The sequence below is a fragment of the Centropristis striata genome, chromosome 17 (assembly GCF_030273125.1).
Source record: "Centropristis striata isolate RG_2023a ecotype Rhode Island chromosome 17, C.striata_1.0, whole genome shotgun sequence".
NCBI classification, from domain to species: domain Eukaryota; kingdom Metazoa; phylum Chordata; class Actinopteri; order Perciformes; family Serranidae; genus Centropristis; species Centropristis striata.
The window spans coordinates 9,481,843-9,505,278 of record NC_081533.1 but is presented as its reverse complement, the minus strand read 5'-3'; the positions used below and the strand labels follow the sequence as shown (position 1 = coordinate 9,505,278).

The window sequence follows — 23,436 nt, the reverse complement described above, 5'->3', positions numbered from 1 at the left end:
AAGGTCTCTCGGCGGCTCCGCTGCCCCCCGGCTCGTAGCGAGATCACCGGTAGCGGGGCTATTATCGCTAATCACCGGCGCTACCGCAACGCCGGTGATCTGGATACGAGCCGGGGGACAGCGGAGCCCCCAGAGACCCGCAGCAGCTTGTTTATTGCCCATAAAATCAGTGGATGTGTGCGGCTGAATGACATGAGGGGGAATAAAGCGTGAAAATAAATAATCTTGCAGAAAGCAAGAACTGGAGAAAAGAAAAAGACAGAAAAAGGGTAAAATCACATGATCTGATCAACTGAGGATGTAGGAGATTTTACCATAGGTGGCTGGCGTCATGAGGAGATGATTTAGGCAAAAGAAACCCCAATTTTGACAAAAAAATGACTTAAGCGATTATTTTAACAGTGTGACGATGTAGAGGATAAACAGACCTTGATTTCTGGAGGCAGCGTGAGCCATCGGACTGCCGGCAGTCCGTCGAGAAAAAGTGTCCCTGAGACCTTGGGGGTCGGGGAAGAGGAGACGTCCCTCAAACGAGACGGCTGGATGAGCTGCTGGAAGAAGAGGCAGAAGAAGTGGTCCAACCTCGGAGCGTGGTCCGCCGTACAGAACGCACTGAGGACGACACAGTGAAGATGACAAATGAGTGTCATGAAAACATATAAGACAAGATTTTCCTTTATTATTCCCACAACTAGGGCATTTCCAGTATTACAGCAGCAAAGTGGAGAGCAAGATAGAGATGAGCTTCAATAAAAATAACAATAAAAAGTAGACAAGCAGTATAAACTAGAAATATAAGAAATGTATTAACAATGAAAGTAACATTATACACTTGCACATATGTTCTCAAATTCACTGTCTCTTTAAAATGTTTACATGTTCAGTTTTTTAGTTTGGTCTTGTTTGCTTGTATTTTTATTTTATACGATTTAAAAAAAATCTTTATTTTATTTCATTTTTATTATTATTATTATTATTATTATTATTATTATTATTATTACCTTAATGTGTTTTTACTCTGTACTTGTGCTGCTATCTTATCTTAAAAAATATTAAAAGTAAAAGTAAAAAGTATTAAAAATTTAAAAAAAGGAAAATAAAATGTAGGAAAATTCTATACAAAATATATATAATATATATACAGAAATGGAAAAGATATTATTATTATTATTACTATTATTTTTTACCATTTTCCATGGTTTTCTTGATAATAACCAAAATCATTATCAAGAAAACCATGGAAATGTCTAGATATCAGCTCTTAAATTAAACTCTTAGGAGCTATTTTTGTTGTTATTATTATATTTGTCCAAACAAATGTACCTTTAGTTGTACCAGGCATTAAAATGAACAAGTAACTGAAGAAAAAGGGTGGTCTAATAATTAATTTTTTTTTCCATGACTGTATATATATATATAAGAGGTAATTCAGAGTACCACAGAAGAATGATTTCACTTTAAAAAAAGAGAGAATAAACAAAAGTGGGTCATCTGACGGTGGGGGTTAAAAGACTGAGACAGTGAAGACTTTGTGAAAAATCCAGCTGGAAAATCTACTTTTGCTTTGAACTGGTGAAACATGCTGTTTTTATTTCAGTATATTTAGCATTATGCATTAAAAATGACAGCCAAAGAGGGGAAGTCTCAACCAGCTCGCTCAGCAGGACCACAGGAAAGCAAAGAGCAGCCCACCTGTCTAAGGAGCCGTACATCACTTTTAATGTCCGGACCACGTCTCCCACCACCGTCTGCAGATACAGCAGTGGAACACTGGAGGGAAACGGAGAAGAAGAAAAAATCAAACACGGACATGAATAAACTTCAGCTTCAGCAGATCTGCTGCTTATCAAATATTTGCACTCACAGCCAGGAGCCAGAGAGCAAAAACACCATGTGGGGGTTCCTTAAAAAGTCAATATATGTGCTTTTAAGCATGAAGGAGATTATTTCTCAGCAGAGATGACGAGTGATCAGTTGACCTGGTTTGCTTAAAAAGAAAAGGTGGATAATATGACTCATGTCATGAACAACCACATGCTCAAAGAGGTATTCATCCTGCCAACAAAAAGGACAAAAAGAAGCACATGTGCACGTTGAAATTGTTTCAACAGATCCTGCTCTTAAATATGTTTCCTCTTCTTCAAAAATTTCTTGAGCAGACATCACGCTCAGAAAATGTATCATGGTTTTAAAAATGTCCCGAAAATCTTTTACATCTGCCATGTGAAATCAACTTGCGGCGTAACTTCTATTCTGTCGGTTTCAGACCTCGCAGTGTGATAATCTGTGTGCGGCGTGTGTGTGTGTGTGTGTGTGTGTGTGTGTGCGTACATGTCAGCAGGAAGACCGATGACCAGCAGGTTGCTGCTCTCCTTCCAGTAGCCCACATGGACCAGATGTTTCCCCAGCAGGAGAGAAGAGCTGATGGGGGAAAAGATGGAGGAGACGGTGAAATACAAAAAGCAAAGAACAAGAAAACGCAACTGTTTTATTCTTAAAATCCACCAGTCGCAAAACTTTTCTCCAGACTCTCTGTTGTTGTTTTAAACTGAACTGTGTTGACTTTCAAAACTTTCAGCGGTGAACTGGAAGAGTGAGGAATTTGAAGGAGCTACAATAAAAACAATTTGGAAATGTATCATCGGCACATTCATTTTGATGCCTTATTATGATTTGTATATAAAGAACCTTTGTATGAGACTATTTGCCTTTTATTAGGGCCTCGGGGCAATCGCACCGAGCACTGGTCCCATACACTAATAGCTGTAGGGACCAGTGCACTACAGATACAGATTAGTGATTAAAAACGCCCCCAAAAATGTTGCATTATTGTCTTTGGTAACACTTTACAATAACCAACTAAGTAATGTTTATAGATAGTTTATAGACCAATTATTAACCATTTACAATGTGCTATACATAGTTCATCTTTAAATGTTTTCAATCAATTTCTTAAAGGTATATGAATCATTTCAAAATCATTAACATACTTAATATGGTGTTAAAAATGTTAAAATGAGTGCAACTAAAACTATCGATAAACTATTAATGATCATTTAATTGTTTGATAATGGTAAAGTAACTATAAACTTACATTAATATACCATCTATTTGTCATTTATAAATGATTTAGTTAGTTAAACATTCATAAATTATGCATTTACCATTCTAAATGGCCTATTTACAGTTTATAAATGATGATTAAACATTAATAAACTACCTGTTTACCATTTATAAATGATGGTTATTGTAAAGTGTTACCTTGTCTTTTTCCTACCTGAGTATCCGGCCTCCTGTGACGTTCTCCAGCATGTCACACAGAGTGAGGAAGATCCCTCTCACTCCTTTCAGCTGGCTGGAGGCCTCAGACAGCGGGTACTGGTAGAGGATCTCCTCCTGCACACACAAACACACATTCACACAAGAAGATCTGGTGGGGTGTTGCTGTGTTGTGACAATTACATATTCAGAAGAAAGAAACATGCTTTGTGTAATCAAGCAGGTACTAAGTCATAATTCTGAGAAAGCATTATTATTTTGAGGTACTATGTCATTTTTTTGTGCAGATTGCTCATTATTTCAAGACAGTAAATCATTATTTTGATGAAGTTTCTCACTATTTTAAAGTCACTATTTGTTAAGAAGGTTTCATTCTTTCGAGGTACTAAATCATATTTCCCACAAACGTTTACATTATTTTGAGGAAGTTTCTCATTATTGTAAAGCACAAAGTCATTATTTGGAGAAAGTTTCATTATTTTGAGGTGCTAAGTAATTTTACCCACAAACATTTTCATTATTCTGAAGAAGTTTCACATTATTTTAAAGTACTAAGTCATCGTTGGACAAAGCTTCATTATTTCGAGGAACTACATCAATATTTGTTAAGAAAGTTTCTCAGTATTTTGAGGTACTATGTCTTTTTTTTGCAAACCTTTCTTATTATTTTTAGTTAATAAATCACTATTTTGTGGAAATGTCTTATTACTTTGATGTACTAAGTCATTTTTTTCAGCAGTTTCACATTATTTTGAAGTACTAAGTCATTATTTGAAAAATAAACTTGATTATTTTGATGTTTTTAGTCATTATTTTGAGGACGTTTCTCATTATTTTGAAGTACTATGTCATTATTTGGAGAAAGCTTCATTATTTTGAAGTACTAAGTAATTTTCTGGAAAAAGCTTCATTATTTTGAGGTATTTTTTATGAAGGTTTCTCATTATTTTGAGATAGAAAATCATTATTTTGAAGTATCAAGTCAATATCCGGAGAAAGTGTCATTATTTTGATGTCCTTAGTCATTGTTTCAAGAATGTTTCTCATTATAATGACTGACAGACTGACTGACAGAAATGGGCTCACACACGAGTCAACAATGTAACATAAATTTCTGAAATATGTTGTTGGATGCTAAAGTCACCAAAATGAGGTTGCCTCTGATTTACAGACAGCAAAGAAGAATGAACAGATAAACTGCTGGAAGATTATTCTGTCACCTCAAAAATGTTAGTTTGGTTTCAGTTTTACTGGCCAACCCACTTTAAACTTTGGAGCAAACACACAAATGTCACTTAAAAAAATGAATCTTTCTCAAATATTTCACGTTTGACTTTTTACGGAGTGAAGAGAAGCAGATTCAGGAAATGCAGGAATTCAACCCGAGCTCAGAGAAACTCTCATCTGGAAATGTCTCAAATAGTTTTAACCAAATGTACTGTGATTATCCCGGGGTGAAAAACAAATACGTGTACAATCAGAGAATTACAAAACCAAGAAAATACCTTTCTTTACAATCTACAAAGCAGAAACGAGTGTCTAGTTTGTGATATTAGTATTCCTCACAGCGTGCTGGCACCTTTAAAGGATACAGGGATAAGAGCCGAGTTGCTGAGAGGATAAGAGGACAGAGTGGCGGGCGAGGGGATAAAAACCTTGAATGAACACTCTTATAACCTTGCCAACCAGAAAAAGAAACAAGAGCCAACACGGTACAACACTTCAGTTACATCTCGCCTGTACATACAAGCGAAAAAAATGCTCGGATCACAAAATCATCACACAGTTGAGGCTCAGAAATACCACGGCTGAACCTCTCCAATTTCTGCTACCCTGCAATCAAAGGCCTAAAAAATCAAAGTCAAAGCTCTTGCACGACACTGTCATTTAGAAAATCAACCACTGGCTGATGTGGCTCCAGACAACCCGTGCTCTCCACTGCTGTTTAGGTCAGGGGAGAGAAAAAAAAATCTGGCTTGCAGATTCACAAAAAAAAAGGAACTGCAGAACCATGAAGCACAACCATAAAGAAAACATCAACCCGCCAATAGTCGTCCACAGGGAAAATGTGATTACAGTGTAGGAGGTGTTGGTCAGGAAATGAGTGTAGTTTGCTTCTCAGAGCAAGACAACACACACCCTGGGATTAACACTTCCCAACATGCACGTATAAAAGATATAAAACAGAGCCCTGTGCATGGATCTAATTAAAAAACAGGAAATATTTTGTTTAGACTGCTGCACTTCGGCCAAAAGGGAGCACTAAAGACGTTAAAGTTTACAGCGATGAAATGACAGATCATTTATTGACAGGAGCTGCAACTCCTCTCTGTTTTCTCTCAGAGGCACCCAAAGGTGTTGGGACTAGTCCAGAGCAGTAGTTTTCTGTAAAAGGTCTGACTCACATCAGAGAAAGCTTTCCACCCCTGGACTTGGGATTTCCTACTCAACTCAGGTCATTCTTAGCACTCAATTATCAGCGTACACCTCTAAACTTCAGTACAGTTCAGTGTTTCAGATCCAGTTTTTATAGGGGCTGCTCAGACCACAAAGTCATGATCAGGTTTCCCCGAGACCCATTATCTTTCCAAAGGAATGGAAAAACAAGTGGTCGTCCAGGGTTTAGATATCAACAACAGCCTATATGTTCGGTTTCTTCTGTCATTTTGTGTTTATGTTAAATTTACTTTGCTTGTCTACTATCAGCACCCATTGCACACTGACGGTCACAGAGAGGTCTTGCTGTGTTCCCAGCTCTCTCCCTGTTGATTTTGAATAAAAGTTTCCACCCGAGGAGCTCAACTCAACCTGCCCTTGTTTCTCTGACCCTTTACCCTGTAGGTTGGAAGCTTGGCTACTCATTTACATGACTTTACCAGGCTACTAAAACAGAAAAGACTGCGTCCCTGGGTGGGCTCGAACCACCAACCTTTCGGTTAACAGCCGAACGCGCTAACCGATTGCGCCACAGAGACAGGCTGTGTGCAGGAAATTCAGGGTGTGGACTCAATCTTCTAGTCCTGATCAGCCTACAGAAGCCTAAAGAATTGTCAGATCTTATCAGATTTTAAACACATGGGATATCACAGACATGATGGCAGATTTAACTGATTTCCAGACACATTCAGGTGACACACAGCCCTACACACTTTTGAAAAATCTCAGAGAGGTTATTTTCTGGCATCTAACAGAAACTCACATTATCAACTGTGAGTTCAGATAAAACAAACAAGGCATCGGCCAGCTGGTTCCACTTGTATGTGCTCTGTTTGAACCAGGTTAAAATAAGAAGACATAAAGTAGTATGGCTTAAACATTTTGCAGCGCTAGAACCAAATCTTCAAACAGGGCCAGTGCAAGCTAATGCTAAAAGCTAACGTGAATGTGACAGTGATGCTTCCTGGTCAATCTGATTTGAAATCAGGGAGCCTCGAAGCCAGTCAGTAACATTAATATGAAGAAAATGCTGGCATCGGTATCCGCGAGTACTGGTGTCCAAGCAACAATCCGATACCACGTAATTTATTAAATTAGTAATCTATTTACTGGTTCGCTCCATTAAGCTCTGGCACAGTTCTTCTTCGCCGCTCTATTTAAAGAGCGGCGAAGAAGAACATGTGCTCTATGTAGAGCACAGAGAGTCCGGCTGCTAATGGTGCGTTCAAGGTCTGCATGAATGTCAGAATTTTCGACGTTGTTCCGAGCTCCAAGTTCCGACTTTCAACTTCTGACTTTGAGTGTAAATTAAACACACCATACGGCGTTACCATAAGAACGTGTTAGACCCTCCTTCAAAATACAAGCAAACACATGTAGCTTTTAAAATAACAGCACATGGATGTGTTAGCAGAGTCCAAAATAAGATGCCTTAAATAAAACATAGAAGATCCATTAATTCTGCTTTACAATAATTCTCTTAAATATGCAATGATTAAGATGGAATAGTGGCATTAGAATGTGTGAGAGGCACCAAATTTAGGCTTTTAGGGCAAAAAATTTCTCTGGGGGAGTATGCCCCCGGACCCCCAGATTGCTGTTGTACTACTGTTTATTATACTTAAAAAAAAAAAAAAAAAATATAAATGGCTTGAATCTGCTGTATTTATTCATGTTTTACAAAGGGTTTAACCTGAGCCAGGCCTTACCACAATGGTAATCATTATCACTGTCATTAAGGTGTAGTACGATATATTTTTTATAACATACTGGTATTGGATCGGTACTCTGTATCGCCCGATTCCCAAGTATCGGGATCGGTATCGGGCGGGAAAAAATGGTATCGGAACATCTCTAGAATAATTAATTGATGATCGATTAATGGTCGTTAAGAATTTGGTCGATCACGTGGAATTTTAATTTTATCTCTGACTGCGTATCAGTACTTAGTGAAAATTTCTTTTGACTTTCCCATGACTTGACACAAAGAAGCAGTGTGTTTCAGGTTTGCCTTAAAATACATCCACAGGTGTGTCTCGAATTAACTCTAATGTTGTCAATGAACCTATCAGAAGCGACATGACAGCATCATCTGGGCTTTCTCAAATTGTTTCAAGGCATAATAATGTTAGTGTATGTAAACTTCTGACTTTGAAGACAGTAATAAAAAATTGTCTAAAAAAATCCTTCTCTCATTATTCTGGAATTTAGCAAATAGAAATAATTTTGGTAATCCTAACGGACCTAAAACAGGAAAAGTGATTTCATGTCAGACAGTGAGAAAAAAAGAATATGTGTCTTTTTATATAGTGTATGTAAACTTCTGGTTTCAACTGTATATATACATATTGGGGTCGGTATAAAAACAATCGATTAATTGATCGTTAACATTATAGGTGTTTGAGTTAGCATCCCTACACACAACCCTCAGACCTGGAACACACATGAGTCAGCAGGGGGGTAATCAGACCGAATTGGTCAAATAATCCTCTAGTTTGCGGACATCTTTAATTTCGAAAGTGGAAGCATTAAGCAGAAATGCAGAGGCTGAATTATTTTTCAAACTCTAAACTGAAATCGGATATTAAAATTAATTCTCCTTCCTCAGTCCTTTATCTGTGATCGTGGCAACAGCTTGTTCTTTTGCACGTTTACTTGAATCCTTTAACAGAAAAGTCTGCGTCCCTGGGTGGGCTCGAACCACCAACCTTTCGGTTAACAGCCGAACGCGCTAACCGATTGCGCCACAGAGACTGCGCTGCCTGCCACTAAGAAGAGTGTGGGTACACGCCTCTGGTCCTACTCAGTTGTATTTATGATTTAATCTTGAGAATTAGGCTTGGAAACTGCATTTGTGCTAACAACAGTGTTAATGTTGTCTGCTTTTTCTTTTTTAATTAAGCTGCATTCCTGCATCAAATGTCTTTGCTGATAAGTTACAACATTTTTGTAACAGTTTACATTAACAAAATTAACAACCTTGCACTTAGTTTTTCCACACAAAGCACTATGTTTTGTTTAGAGATGTTTGCTTTGAGTCCAAGGTAATAAGATAACCATAAAAGAGCAAAACAGGAGATCTTGGACTGCATTTTGGCATTTTCAAGTCCTCTCTCTCTCTTCTGCTGCACATCTCTTTTCCAACACTAATTTATAGTTGCAAAGCAATATTGTATTGTTGTGGTAAGGCACAAAAACATCGGGTCCCACAAAAAGCCATAACTTTTAATGCCACCATTGTTATAGCTGCATAGCTGCGTGTAAAATTATGACCAGATGTCACTTTTTGATACATCAACTACCTAATGAGCAGGATCTTTGCAGGGTCAATGAAACCTTTGACTTCCTGGACTAAAAGACTGGTTACGATGAGGTTTAAAAGTAAGTTTACTCTGAAGTCTTTATTTTCATCAAGGCTTGTGGTCTTAATTATGATTCATCATGAATTAGGTTCCATAATACATTTTTTCAAACTGACCTCGTCCTGCGGTGATGCAGAGTCCAGTTTGAGCGAGAGGTACAGGACAATGTGTGGGATGTGTCCTATGGACATCTGAAGTTCCACCGTGTCCTCCCCCCACAGCAGACGCACCAGCTGGCTGACTGGCGGAGCAGCCTTCACCTTACGGGCCTGTGCACTGCTGTCGTCCACCTGAGCCACCGACTCCAACGTCAGCCTCACCTGGAGGGGCGGCAGGAGGAGAGAAGAGAAATGAGACAGGAAAACGTGGAGCAGTGGGTTTGAAAAACTCAAAAATTAAAACTATTTTTTTTGTTAGAATATCATTGCATCAGCCTCTCAAGAGTTGATATATTTCTAAAAAATCAGCCACTTTGGCTACACATGATTATACTTGGCAAGAAATCTTAACAGTGCTCATGTGTCTGTTGTAGGAAAATAAAGGTGTGCACATGTGCCGTTCTGCCAAAAGGGGAGAAAAACTTCAATCATTACACAGGAAAAGGCTGAAAAGTGAATAGTGGGATGGTGATTGTCAGAGAGAAAGTGACACTGACAGCCAGACCAAACCACAGCATAACAAATAGCAGGCATCAGTGTGTGTGTGTGTGTGTGTGTGTGTGTGTGTGTGGGTGTGTGTGTGTGTGTGTGTTTCTGAATGTTTCACAAAATGAAAACCAGACCTCTGCAACACGAGGAAACAGTGGCAAGACAACAGAAAGCCTATCTTCTTCTGTTCATGCATTTTATTATTTTTTTTAACTTTCCATACCCCAGTGCTCTATTTTACAATGCCATTCATAGAAAGTCACAGTGGAAACAGAACAAATACAACAAGCACGCACATGGAAACACATGCAGTCAAGATGTACAGAACGCCAATCTGCACTCAGCTTCTGATAAAAATATACTCCTCCTAAATTTAGATAGTATAAATTATAAATACACCAGAATTCAGTGATTATATACTAGTATTCTGCTTACATATGCATAAAATACATCTGTGCATTATATTGTTTAAACCCAGTTCTCTAAGACTAAATGTTCACTCACACTTTAAAGACTCACATTGTACACTGCAGACACGCCATGGTGGCATACCTGTTCACACATTGTGCTGACTCGGGGCCGAAACCTGTCAGCACAAGGGAGGCCGTCTATAGAGCTGAGCTGATTTTAATTCAAGAAAATCAGAGCCAGAGTCCAGATGTGTAAAAGAGCAGCTGGATCCTAAAGGTTAAATAATGAGCTTTTAAAATCTCTGGGTGGAATCAGTGGGCAGCAAGAATTGCATGTGCTCTTCAGCAAATCTGATAAAATCTTTGTCAAATTCAGTTGTATTGATATTTTCTTGGTGGCTGACAGGTGTGACGCAGAACAAAGTTTTCTCCTCTTTTTTTTGTTAAATGAGGTATGCACCAAAACAACTTTTTCCCCCACAATATCGATTCTAAAAATAAGCCAATATTATGTACCATGGATTGTAGAGGTTTGAATCCCAGGAGGCCCCACAGTATGATTTTATTGCGATACTTGATTCACGATATTATTGTGATTTTAAGCATTTTTGCGATAAGGTGAGTATTGAGATACAATATATTGTGATTTAACTGTTTAACTGCATTTTGTGTCCACAAAATTAAATTCAGTCGAGAATTATTTTGTCAAATAAGAGAAAATTCTCAGTCTGTTCATCTGACTTCAGCCTTTTTATTTCTCCTCAATGAGAGTCAAACCCACAGACTGACCAACAAAGTATTCAGTCAAACTGAACTGATATCAAACATGTATGCACGACAACAGCTGCAGCATTTTATCAAACTTTCAAACTTTAAGCTTCACGGCTCTCAATTTTCAATCCTGATGATTCCTTATATGATAATCTAGTTTCATATGATACTAGTTTCTCCAGTATATTTCCAAAAGTGAGCCCACTACGGCCATGAATCGATAAAATATTGCCACGCAAAATATCGCGATACTATGCTGTATCGATTTTTTTCTCCACCTCCAATGGATTGCTTTTGACTCTACAACCCTGCTGTGACTAAATTAATACAAATGGAGTGGTTGATTTGAATTATAATATTCATGTAGAAACTGTATTAAATGTGGATCTTTCAGTGTTTTCCCACAGGTTTTTTATGAGGCTGTGGTGGGTGGGTCTTGGTCCCTCTCTGGACTTTCAGAGCAAAATTAAGAGGCTTTATCTATGAAGAACTATATACTCTTTAATCAATCAATCAATCAATCAATCAATCAATCAATCAATCAATCAATCAATCATGAACACATTGTTGTATACATATGAATGGTGATGACACAGCAAAATACAACAACCATAAAGCATGGAACAAGTTTAACGCAGTTCACAAATGGTCAAAAATGTAAAATCGACAAGAGCATACAGCACATTTAAGCCATCAAAGAAATTAAGTGAAACTTTTTTTTACAAAATAAAAAAATATATACTGGAGGAGGTGGACACACAAAAAAGCTTAGAAACAAAAATATGCCTATTCTGACCAAACACTTCTTTTGAGCTGAGCCAAACGGTAGAACATGATGTGTGATTGAAAAACATTGTTTATTGGCTTGAAAAGTGCATTTTTTTATCCATTGGGCTGCAAAAACGCACCAATAATAATCATTGGTTTTTGGTTTGATGCTGGTTTTCTTTCTTTTTCTTTCTGAGACAAATATCCTTTAGAGACAGTACAGTAAGCCTGAGGAGTTTTCCTCACAGAGACCTCAAACCACTGGGGACCTTGCAGATCCAGTTATAAGTTTTATCCACTACATGTTAACTGGACACACCCCAACTACACTGGTGTTTGACTGTAACACAGAATGTGAAACATGCCATTTATTGAACACTTTACATTGTTTTACACACATAGTTTGGGGAATGGAAGACCTTGAGGCAAGTCCAGCTCCTAACACAGTCATTGTTTGTGTCTGCAGCTAACCTAAAGAAAGCCTTTTAGTCTGCTCCAAGAACTAAATGAGGTGTTGCGGTCATTACTTTTCAAAATCGTGGGTAGTCTGGATCATATGGTGCCTACCGAATATATTGAAGAAAAAAAAGAGATCATATTCCCTGGTCAAAAACGTTGAAACTGTATTTTTCTAATCCAGCGATCACTCCCAGAGCTCTCCAAGGTCTGTCAGCAGTAACCACAGGCCACCCGCCTCCCCAGCAGGCGCCTACATCTGGGCTGACGGCCCATTTTTGCCAATTTTAGGGGTATTATTAAATAAGAGAGGAGTAGATGTGATATACCTTTCAATTGGTGACTCGCTCACTGAGTCAGTCTGTGAAGTGAAAGGTATAAATCGTGAAAGGGATATCCTCAGTTCTTTAGGATTCACAAAGGAATAGCTTCGATTAGATTGAGCTGAGGGGAAATTGAGATGTGACAAACGGTAGAAAACTTTCAAACAGGCAAACCCTAAATTTGAGAAATCACTGGGTAAGGTGGCCGAGGCCGAGTGGGCTAACTGCAGCACTTTCTCTCATCATAAATAATAAGGATGTGGTTAGACTAGAGTGTGCTCTCACTGGAATTCCAGTCTGTTGATGTCAGTCATTTAGCACTCGCGGATAGATGGACACACACACCAACGGAGGAGTAACTGAGGCTTGTGCAGCTTTAAGGGCATGGTGGACTGACTTTAATACTAATATTTGTTCCTCCAAACATAATAAGTACTGTCTTTGTCCAACTGGGAGGGCTGGCAAACAGAAAAACCATCCTCCAACACACACGAGCACTCACACACTCACACAAAACAATCATTCTGTCAGCAATACAACTCTATTTCAAGTTTTTCGAGAGTCATCGTGGTGCCCGGGGAACCTTGTGTTTTTCCAAAAAATCTCCCCTGCTCTTTCCCTGCAATGTAATTTAGTTTCCGACTACATCTTCTAATCAGCTGCGCTTCCAATCCCACAACAGCTTCCTGTGGCACCGAAAAAAGAGTCGCACCACAGTCCCGTCTATCCGCCGTGTTCGCCATCAACCCGTACACTCTGTCATTTGCAAATTCCTCCTTTTTGATGGTCTGCTTTTTGGTAAAAAACGCACGACTGGGGCTGAGACGATGGGTTTTTTAAGCTGCCGATCAAAAGGATCATTTCTCAGTAATTGAGGGTTTTCTGATGTTAAACGGTGCTGACTGCTGCTTTCTACTCACATTTTAGCAGCTCAGAGGAACCCATGCATTTCAAAGTCATTTAATGTCTATATTTACTGCCCAAGTTTGCAGTTCAAGACAAGCCAGGATCTTTAAGACATTAATGCTGCCTTACCAAAAGAAACCAAAACTCTCACGTCTGGCCTCGAATTAAAGGGGGGCCTAATAAATATTGGTGACTATTAATAAATTGCAAAGTGTTCCTGAGCTTTTATTAGGCAGATTTACACACACTGACCTGTGTTGGTCCCGGGATGCAGGACAGAACTCTCTCGATGTTTTCCGAGGTCACGTCCACATCGGCCACCGCTACAAGCACATCACCTGAACACAGCACGAAGAAAAGGGACATTTATCAGAAGCACAGCTGTCCAAACATAAAAATGTAAAATATGTAATGCTAATTAAAAAAAACACCTATACACAGTACTGCACAAAAGTTTTAGGCAGGTTGAAAATCTGCTGTAAAATAAGAATGCTTTCAAAAATAGAAAGGTTAGTAGTTTATTTTTATCAATTAACAAAATTAAATCAATATTTGCTGTGACTTCAAACCAGCATTAACTAAGATTTAAGATAAGATACTTTTGCACAGTACTGTACATATATACATATATATATATATGTTTTATTTATATACATGATTTATTTTTCCTCACCGTGTGACTACTTGCTACTTTTATAACAGCTTATTTATAATGATCCATAATTGAAATAAACACATTAATTCACTTATAGATATATAATATATAGCGGGATTTGAGGGACCACACTGTGAAAGGGGCTTATGTTTCTTGTCATTTGTGACTACTTGCACATATATAGTATTATAAATCATCTCAAACTTTGCCTGCGTATTATTCAAAGAGACAACGTATCTGGCTGATACTGACTTATCCAATATCAAGCAGTATTTAATGTAAAATTTAGACCCATAATTGATCTGCTTTAAGCTCTGCCCACAAAGGATGAGCTGCTACTGTATGTAGTTACTCATACCAGGGTTGTTGTTTTTTAAATACATACTTTCGTTTTGGAGAGGTTTCCCGTAAGGTTAGTGCGAGTGGTCTGTAATTTTATACAGGTGTGGTTGACAGTTATGTGGTGATTTGCACAGTTCTGGCATAAAGCATGTCATGAACTTACAAAAAAAACATGACAAAGAAATGTTTGAATTGATGTAGTTTAAATTATGTTTTAGCCACATGCTAAACAAGTAAAAACTAGAAGAATATATCTTTTAAATGACGCCTCATACCTGCCTTTCAGCCACACAGTTCTTCTGTTTTAAGCTTTTCCATTTGGGTATGCCAAATAGGCGAGAAATAAAAGGTTACATATCAACTCAGCTTTTATGGTAAGTAAGAGTACTACTTGGAATATTTTTGACTGCTCATATTAATCTGACCTGTGCACTTGGCTGTACAGGCCCAGTAAAAAGGCCAATAAAGAGCTTCACCTGCTTGTGTGCAGGGAGGCTCAGTAACGGAGCTATTTCAGGTATTTAACCACCCTAATTGTTTAAGCATGTAGCCGCGCTGCATAAAAGCTTCTCTAAACAGTAACTCATGTGGGTATTCATTTGTGGTGAAGCACGACTGGCGTTCCTCCGTCTGCTAGTAAAAGCTGTCCGATCATTAGCCCTGATAGAAGCAAATCACTTCAGAGAAGCCGGGCTTTCAAACAGATTTCTGCAGCACCAGACCTGCATTTAGGGTTTAATTCACTCTAAAGAACTCTGCTGAAAGTTTCACTACAACTGGGTATAATTGGTTCTAAGAGTTGGCCATGAGAAGTAGCCATTAAACATCCTACAGACATTTTTAACATGAGGTTTGCGGCTTCACAACGCAGAGCTAAAAATTGAAACTATGATAATGATTTGTGTCAGTTTGTAGTTGTTGCTATGGTTGGACACACTGAAAGAGCTTGGCTATATCTAGACAACATGATGCAGCCGGCTAGTTCATGAAATATATTCCTGGAGAATAACAACAATCCTATCCAGTTACCTTTACAAATCATCGTCCAGCTACTTTAGCTACATGGCCACCACTCACAGACTTGATTGGGTGTTGTACATGATGCTCGTTATTTTGGCTTTGGGCTCTTTTTCACAAGAAATCTCTGTCTGACTAAGACTGTTTTGTAATAATTGTAGCCCATGCTTTGGCAGTGCATTGTGTGGTGTGGAAATGAATGAGTCAGTGCTGGTTCATGACTCTACAGATGACTGTTATTGAAATCAGAAGTGCTGCATGGCTGCATTTTTCCTGTCCTGAAGGCAACTGGTTCTCTTTGAGGCTGGAGAGACTGCCTTCTACAAAAGGTCAGTTACAGAAAGGGCTTTTTTAGTTTAATCCAAATAAAATGTTCCTCTTAAACTTCTCAGATTATTTCCTCCTCCAATGAGGTGTGTGTGCATGTCATCGCCAAACCCCAGACCTTTTTTAGCAGGCTAGAATAAACAGAAAAAGGCTGATAACACGCTTTTGCTGCTATTCAATGAATGTTTCATTTTTAAATGATGTGTTTTTAGTTAGTTATATTGCTTTTAGTATATTACTGCCTTTAAATATATTTTTTTGCACTGGTGTTGAGTCTTAAAGGTACCAAATGAGGAGAAGTGCTCCAAAGTTCACTGTACATTGTTGTACAATAACAATAAAGGTTTTCTATTTCTATCCCTTAGTGAATAAATCTCCCCATTAACTGTCTATGTAAACAGCCGTGCAAAGCATTCTGCTCCTCAATTGATTAAGTCGAGGTCTAGGCAACTAAATGCAAATCAGGAGCATCCAGCACAACTTACCATCACTAGAAACAGCCGGAAATTTGACCCTGGTCTATCTAAAATTAAGACAGATTCAGCAACCACATGGCTGCATATCTCTTGCCTCAAAAGTTTTCAGAAACACATTTCACTGAACTAATATTGATATTTAATAGAGAGTTCTAAAAACGAGCCGCCGTGTTGCTCTGGTTTGACATCCGGAAGACCACTAGTGAAACTTTTCCAACCAATCAGGTGCAGTCAGTCAGTAGTCATGGAAGAGAAATTGATAAATATCCCTTCAATGCTTGAAATGAAGCCCAGAAAATGTTCCACTGTGTATTCATTTACTGTTTAAGTTAACTAGAGAATCATTCAGTCATCTATTGTGACACAATGCCCTTTCATAGTGCCGTTTCCTGCTACGACATTTACGGCTCTGTAACGTCTTGCCTGCATTATGAAAGCGACAGAAGCGGGATGCCAGGATCAAATGATTCCACCAATTTCCGCTTTCAGAAAAAGTAACAGATGCGGAAAATTGGTGGGACTGTTGAAAGCAGGACCACTATGAAAGGGCCATCCCGGCCAGACGGAATATTTGACGTCGCGCATGATGTCTAACACATACCTCCCACTTGGTCCGACAGTCATCGAATCATGTTCAGCGGCACAACAACTGCGGCCACCGTCGCTAACTGTGCTCAGCGTCCTCCGCGTATTGTAAACAAACCGGCATGCTAACTGTACAGGTGGTGTCCACCACTGATCGTAAACAAACCGGCATGCTAACTGTACCGGTGGTGTCCACCGCTGATCGTAAACAAACCGGCATCGCTAACCGTGCACAGTGTCCGGTGCTTGTTGTAAACAAACGGAGATTGCTAATTGAACACATGCTGCTGCAGCACATACACACTGTACTGCTACAGAGCTAACTGTGTAGCCTATTAGCAGCTCGTTCCGCGATGTCGGACTGCACTATGAAAGGGCACGAATATCGCACCTTCGCGGGACAACTATGAACGCCCTATGGTGAAAAGAGGGCACAAATTTTCCGGCAATATATCGGGACTTTTGCGGGACCGCACTATGAACGGGCCTACAGACTACTGTCACGCCCATCCAGCGTCCAATGCTAGGAAGCGGTGCAACCCCTTGTGCCTGAGAACACCCTTGTGGACACGTACCATAAGGAATATCCATATATTGTTAGTTTAGGATATCTATCATTTCGCTTTCAAACTGTACAGAAAATATGAATGCTGACATGAAAAAATTTGTTTTGTATAATAGGTAATAACAGCAAACTGTTGGAATTTCTGGTCTTACCAATGAGGATTTGGCCACATTTGATGGCGGGGCTGTTTGGTATTAATCCATGAACAGTCAGTCTCTCTTTCTGTCTGACCGCTGCGGGGTCTCCCTGTCCTCTGCTCCAGGTGGGGCGGTGCACAACCCCCAGCAGCGCCTCCAGCAGCCCGCCACCGTCAGAGAGAGGCGTTGATGACCCTCCGAGACGTTTAGGGTTGAGGTAGACGCACACTTCCTTCAACTGCCGAACCCTCACGCCCTGGCTTTGACCCGGCTGGTTCTTCAGGATGGATGCTGGAGTGGAGGCGTCTTTACTCCCGTCCTTCCCTCCTCCTGCTCTGTGCTGAGATGGCCGCTGTTTTCTCCTCAGGATGCTGGCTAGCTTTTTAAGCGTGGGCGCACCTTTCGTCTGTGAGCCGCATCGGTGCTTCTTGTTTTGCTCCGTGAAGATCTCGGCCTCCTTTTCACTAAAGCGAACATGATTAGTGGCCCCGCCCTGATTGGCGGTGGCTTGAGCCAATGCAGCCTCTTCCTCGCCCTCGCTCAGCTCCAGGTAGAAGAGCTCGCCATTCTTCTGGATGTGATCCAGCCATTCTGGTTCCAAGTCACTGAGAGGAAACAAACAGAGCCATTCAAACAACGAACACCACTGATATTATCTTTGATTGTATGTTTTGTCTTGTTTTGAATGATTGTGTCTCCAAAACACCATTTTTTTCAAGGAGTATATTCAAATAAATTATATATATATATATATATATATATATATATATATATACAGGAAACACCTGAACACATGAGAACAACAGCTAAAACTAAGCATTTTTAACATTTCTGAAGTTCAAAAATAATTCAGTTTTTCTTTTTGAGTGAAATATACAAAAAAATGCCATAACTAATTTTTTCTGTTGCGGGAGGAATAAAATATTATCCATGCTGTTTAAGCATTTGTTTCCTGATACTGACTCAAAATAAATGTTTTTGTTTACATTTTACTTAAAATTGTTGCCTGTGTTTATACTGTAATAAAAAATAAAATACAACAGAACAGCTAAATCAAATACTACTATATTTAAAAAGCACAATCATTTGCTTGACCAAAGGGCTGGGAGTAAAAAGGGAGATATTTTTTCTCTTGGTTTCTCTGATTTTAAACCTGCTTTGAAGAACCTGTGGTGGGCAGCTTTGACGCGATATCCATAAATTTACTGAGGATGGCAAGAAGCATACAATTACTTATGAAATGAAGGTTTACCTCCCAAATTGAAAACACTCCCGAAAAAGGCTATGAAAAGCACGAGGGAAGAGAGATGGAAACTGTGTGCTGGGGGAGACACTCCCTCCTTGGCAGAGCTGGCCACTGCCTGACATTTAGAGTCAGAATCACTTTTATTGCCAAGTAGGTTCTCACATACAAGTAAACGTACTACTACTAATAGTTATAACTGATAATATAAATAGAGATTAAGGCTAGTACTGCAAGTCAAAAACAGCACCCTGAATATCAGAAGCTGACCAATATGGGATTTTTTTTTTTATTTGATTTTTTTTTTTTGAGGGGGGGTTCACATATAATAACAGATATGATGGCCGATATAGTAAAAAAATTTTTTATTATTTGTAAAGAATATTTTTTTAGGTGGGTTGAACACTGACTTTTTTAACACTCTAAACCCAGAGAGCTACTTTCTCAAACATAAAACTTTATTAAATAATATTTAACATTGTTATACATTATACAAACAATGAATTACATTATCAGCCAATTCTATAAATAATAACTGAGAAAATAAAGAATAAGTAGGAATAAAATAAATAGCTAAATAAAGATAACTTCTATTCAGTTTCAGTCATTTGGTGACTATTTAAAAAAAAAAGAAAAAAAAAAAAAAGATTTAAAATGAATAGCTAAAACCATTTCTAAAATGCACCAAGCAATGTTTTCTACAATATATATTGTGTTATTTTTTCCCCCTAAAGGCAAATATCAGACAGCATATACACAGATACTGATAGGCCTTTGATAGGCCAATATCACCAAATAAATCTGTCGAGCTCTTAATAGATAGAAAATCAGAACAGAAAAGGTCAACATGCAAGAAATATTTTTTTAATACATAAAAATATAAACAGTAGAGATGATATGTACATATATGATGTTATGTAAATGAGGGAAGGAGCTGTGTAACCTTTCCAGGAGTGTGCACATGTAGTTACATGAACTTGTATTAACCAAACAATTATTTTTTGATTATATGTGTATATAAACTATCTAAAGCAGCCAATTACCACAGCCTGAGCCTACGTTTTACTTATTGTCACACTGTTAACATAATCGCCTAAATCATTTTTTTGTCAAAATTGTTGTTTTTGCCTAAATCATCTCCTAATGACCACCTATGGTAAAATCACCTACATCCTCAGTTGATCAGATCATGTGTTTTACCCCTTTAAGATAATGGCCTATGTCAAGTGTGTGACTTAAGCGGATTTGTTATGCCTAAATCAAAATAAAATGTGACTTAAGCAAGATATGGTAACACTTTATTTTGAAGGTGTCTACATAAGAGTGACATGAGCGTGTCATAAACATGACATGTGTCATGAACATTAATGACACTTTGAAGTAAAATTTATGCTCATGATACTTGTCATGTCATGTTTCTGACAGGCTTATGTGACTCTTATGTAGACACCTTCAAAATAAAGTGTTACCATATCTTGCTTAAGTCACAAAGGCATGTTCAAAAAATTGCCTACGTCATTTATTTCTCTTAAGTTACATAATTTACACACAGCGTTATTACTACGCCAATAGCCATCCTTTGTTACGTCCTTTTTGAGTGAAATGATCAATAAATGTCATATGTTACACTTTTTTGTTTTTTGTGTTTCCTGCAAAACTTGAAAAAATGAGTTAGGCGATTATTTTAACAGGGTGACGTTATGCAAAAACAGCATGAAATGACAGTTTAAGTGTCGAATTACACCACCTCCTCCTCTAAAAACTTTTCTGTGCACTAGCATGTTTAACCATCTTGTACAGCTTCAAGCAGCGTGTCTGGGTCTTAAATTGCCATCAACACGTGTAGACGGCTTGTTTGTTTTAGAGTCAAATGATCTTCTTACTCAGAGTATTCGGAGCCGCTGAAACTCGATGATGTGGAGTCGCTGTCATGCTCAGCACCCTCTTCTTCCGTTTGACCGAGAGAAATACTTTTTTCAGTACATTCGCGGGCCATCTTTTACAAACGAGCCGTTTTTATCCCTCGTGCAACCGCGAAATGCGTCTTTAAAAGCTGAACTTTTTTTTTTTTTAGTAAAACAAACGGTGATGTTCACTCGCCATGTTGGAAGCGTCGACGTGCTGGTTGGTGTTGTCACGTGATGTGAACGGCCAAATATGATTGGTGGTCGGCGCAGTTGCCATTGACAACGCAGAAGCTTTCTGAGCATTTTTTTTTTGGCTGTCTGGCATTGGCGACGGTGTGCCACTTTACCTAGTCTCATTATTTATATGCAGTCTGTGGTCTCATCCCGTTCAATAATGCAGCAACTACACACACAACACCACAAACCTGCTCATATTATATTTACAACAACATCTGATCATATTTAACCTTTTAGAAATAAACACTGGGGCTGATATACAACATTTACTAGTATAAGTACATGTGCAATAATCACACACCATGCCCCCTCATGGACAGGTGCAATATTGGTTAGATTAGCTTTGACTGCTGTGTACTATATTTATATATCTATATTTATACAGATAGTTGTAAATATCGCACACTTCTCTTAAACTAGATTTCATATTTCACTGTGTTGTGTTGTGTTGTGTTTTTATTTTGTATGTTTGGCTTGACCGGGCCTCAGTACTTAATGTCGTGCCTCATCAGGTGCATGCATGTGTTGTTGGTATGACAATAAAGAATTATTTAATAATTAATATCAGGCTGTAAAAATCCTACAAAATACATAAATAAATAAGATTATTGTTACATGTGTGGGAGCCACGTTGACTTCTGACTGCCACAACAATGAAAGGATCCCAGAAGAATGTGCAACTGAGGATGCAATGACCATTAATTATCAGCGTCTACTGAATTTTAAATCAAATGCAAATTTGGGCTTTTATTTTGTTGCCCCCACAATCTCCACCTCCCTGTAGACTTTCACGAGGTTGTTAAATCCCCTTTGGTATTCAGCAACTGACCAAATACAGCACTTGTAAAAGAAAGAAAAAACTTTTTTTTTTTTTTTTTTTTTTAACTTTACTGACCTGTATAGGAGAACGCTGCGAATAGAGTCAAAGTCCTCCAAGTTTTTAGATAATGAACCTCCATCTATAGAAATGTTAAACATCATTTGTGTGTCATGTTTTCGTCGGGCAAAACAACGCTCCGTTTGCTTGAATTCTCCAGGTTAAGAAGATGCAATTTAGGACTCCACGCAGGACCCAAAAAAGAAAAAGTTTTCCCTCAGCCACCAACAAGATCAGCATTAATCCCTTTGCTCTGCTCCGCATCAAGCCTCTGACCGCAGCAGCGCCACCATGCTGGCTGAAGAGCGACTCCTCCACCTTCTCACGCCAATCACTGACACGCAGCACTGAACGCTTCAACACCAACCAAGCTATTCAAACGGAGAAGAAACCCACTGTTGCTTCTTTCTTTTCTCTCTTTTTTTTTTTTTTTTTTAAGTCTTGAGTGTTTCTCCAGGCCAGCAGAGCGGAATTTGTCCCAGCGGTCTTCTTGGCAGGTGGAGTAAAAACCCGCCTACTTTGGGCTACCAACAAACCCCTCAGCGGACAAGCCCACACTTGTATTTTTTTTTTCTTTTTTCTTTTTTTATAATCGTAGTACGGTTGGGGAAAATAACGTTACTTCACCACGCGTATCCTTTTGGCAATAATCCCAGCAACAAATCACGCTTTTGCATTTATAGCAGAAACACTCATGTCATTTACTTTAGTAAACACAGCAATAAACTTTGATTTATATTGCGGGTTGTTTTCATGCCAGGCTGCCGCAACAATGTCATTTCCATCGGTTTTAAATACAATATCCTGGAAAGAATGTCCAAGCATCTTAATCGCTATTACGTAAGATAAACTCAAGTTATAAGACTCCTGTTTATTCTTAAAGTAGTTTAGTAGAAGAATAAAGTAGCAAAAAAAGTATTGAAAAACTAGCTCCAGCTCTGTAAAACTGAGATTAAAAGCCGTTTGTTAAACTTCCATTTTTTAATATTGCCATAATATTCTTTATAACACTCAACAGACAGTGCTGGCGGAAGTATTCGGATCCTTTACGTTAATGAAAGCGTCAGATTATAGAAAAATACTCTTTTAATAAGTCCTGCATTCAAATGTTTAAAGTAAAAGCTCATTCTAACAACAGACACACTCTTTGGATAATTATAAGTGAATTTTTAAAAAAATATATATTTCATTAACTAAGCAGTTTATTTTAGATACTTTTAGTATAGTAGATTTATAGTAGATTAAAATTTGATAAAATTATCATATAATACACACACACACACACACACATTTATTTTGACCAGGGACGAAATTTTGATTTCAGAGGTGGGGGGGACACAAGTATCTTTTCTAAAACTCAAACTCTTTCAGTTCACTGTGTTTTCTAGTAGTTCTTCTAGTTTTCTATTGCTACTTTTAGGTTTACTGTTCCCTTTTTTGGTTTGACCTAACAATTATCAATTTTGATGACACGGTTATAGAGGAAAACTATTACTATTACTATTACTATTACTAAACGATAATTAAACTAAGGGAAACAGGCTTCAGCTTGAGCGGCCGTTTTCCGCTTGGTCCTAGTGCCTGACGCTTCTCTTTTCGACATTTATATACAGTCTATGCTTTTGGACGATAAAAACTGCGGGGTACAAAAATGGCCTTTCGAAAACGTGCAGGGGTGATTACTTCCGTGATTTGGACGAATATAATGAT

The 23,436-nt window shown here is 38.4% G+C and overlaps 1 protein-coding gene and 2 non-coding genes across 3 annotated transcripts in view; all 3 read right to left on the bottom strand.

Moving 5' to 3' along the window:
- Positions 1 to 20,795, bottom strand: part of intu (inturned planar cell polarity protein) — a 33,487-nt gene extending 12,692 nt beyond the window's left edge. Inside the window, exons 1-8 of the mRNA XM_059355412.1 lie at positions 20,589 to 20,795; positions 17,478 to 18,067; positions 13,611 to 13,696; positions 9,194 to 9,397; positions 3,278 to 3,396; positions 2,332 to 2,421; positions 1,693 to 1,770; positions 429 to 612 (exon numbers count right to left, since the gene is read on the bottom strand). Coding sequence (XP_059211395.1) covers positions 429 to 612; positions 1,693 to 1,770; positions 2,332 to 2,421; positions 3,278 to 3,396; positions 9,194 to 9,397; positions 13,611 to 13,696; positions 17,478 to 18,067; positions 20,589 to 20,701 — 1,464 coding nt within the window. The 5' untranslated portion in view covers positions 20,702 to 20,795. The remainder of the gene's footprint in view (positions 1 to 428; positions 613 to 1,692; positions 1,771 to 2,331; positions 2,422 to 3,277; positions 3,397 to 9,193; positions 9,398 to 13,610; positions 13,697 to 17,477; positions 18,068 to 20,588) is intronic.
- Positions 6,181 to 6,254, bottom strand: trnan-guu (transfer RNA asparagine (anticodon GUU)). Its single transcript has one exon. It is a non-coding gene; the product is annotated as a tRNA-Asn (tRNA).
- On the bottom strand, positions 8,396 to 8,469 carry trnan-guu (transfer RNA asparagine (anticodon GUU)). Its single transcript has one exon. It is a non-coding gene; the product is annotated as a tRNA-Asn (tRNA).
- Positions 20,796 to 23,436: the final 2,641 nt, after the last annotated feature.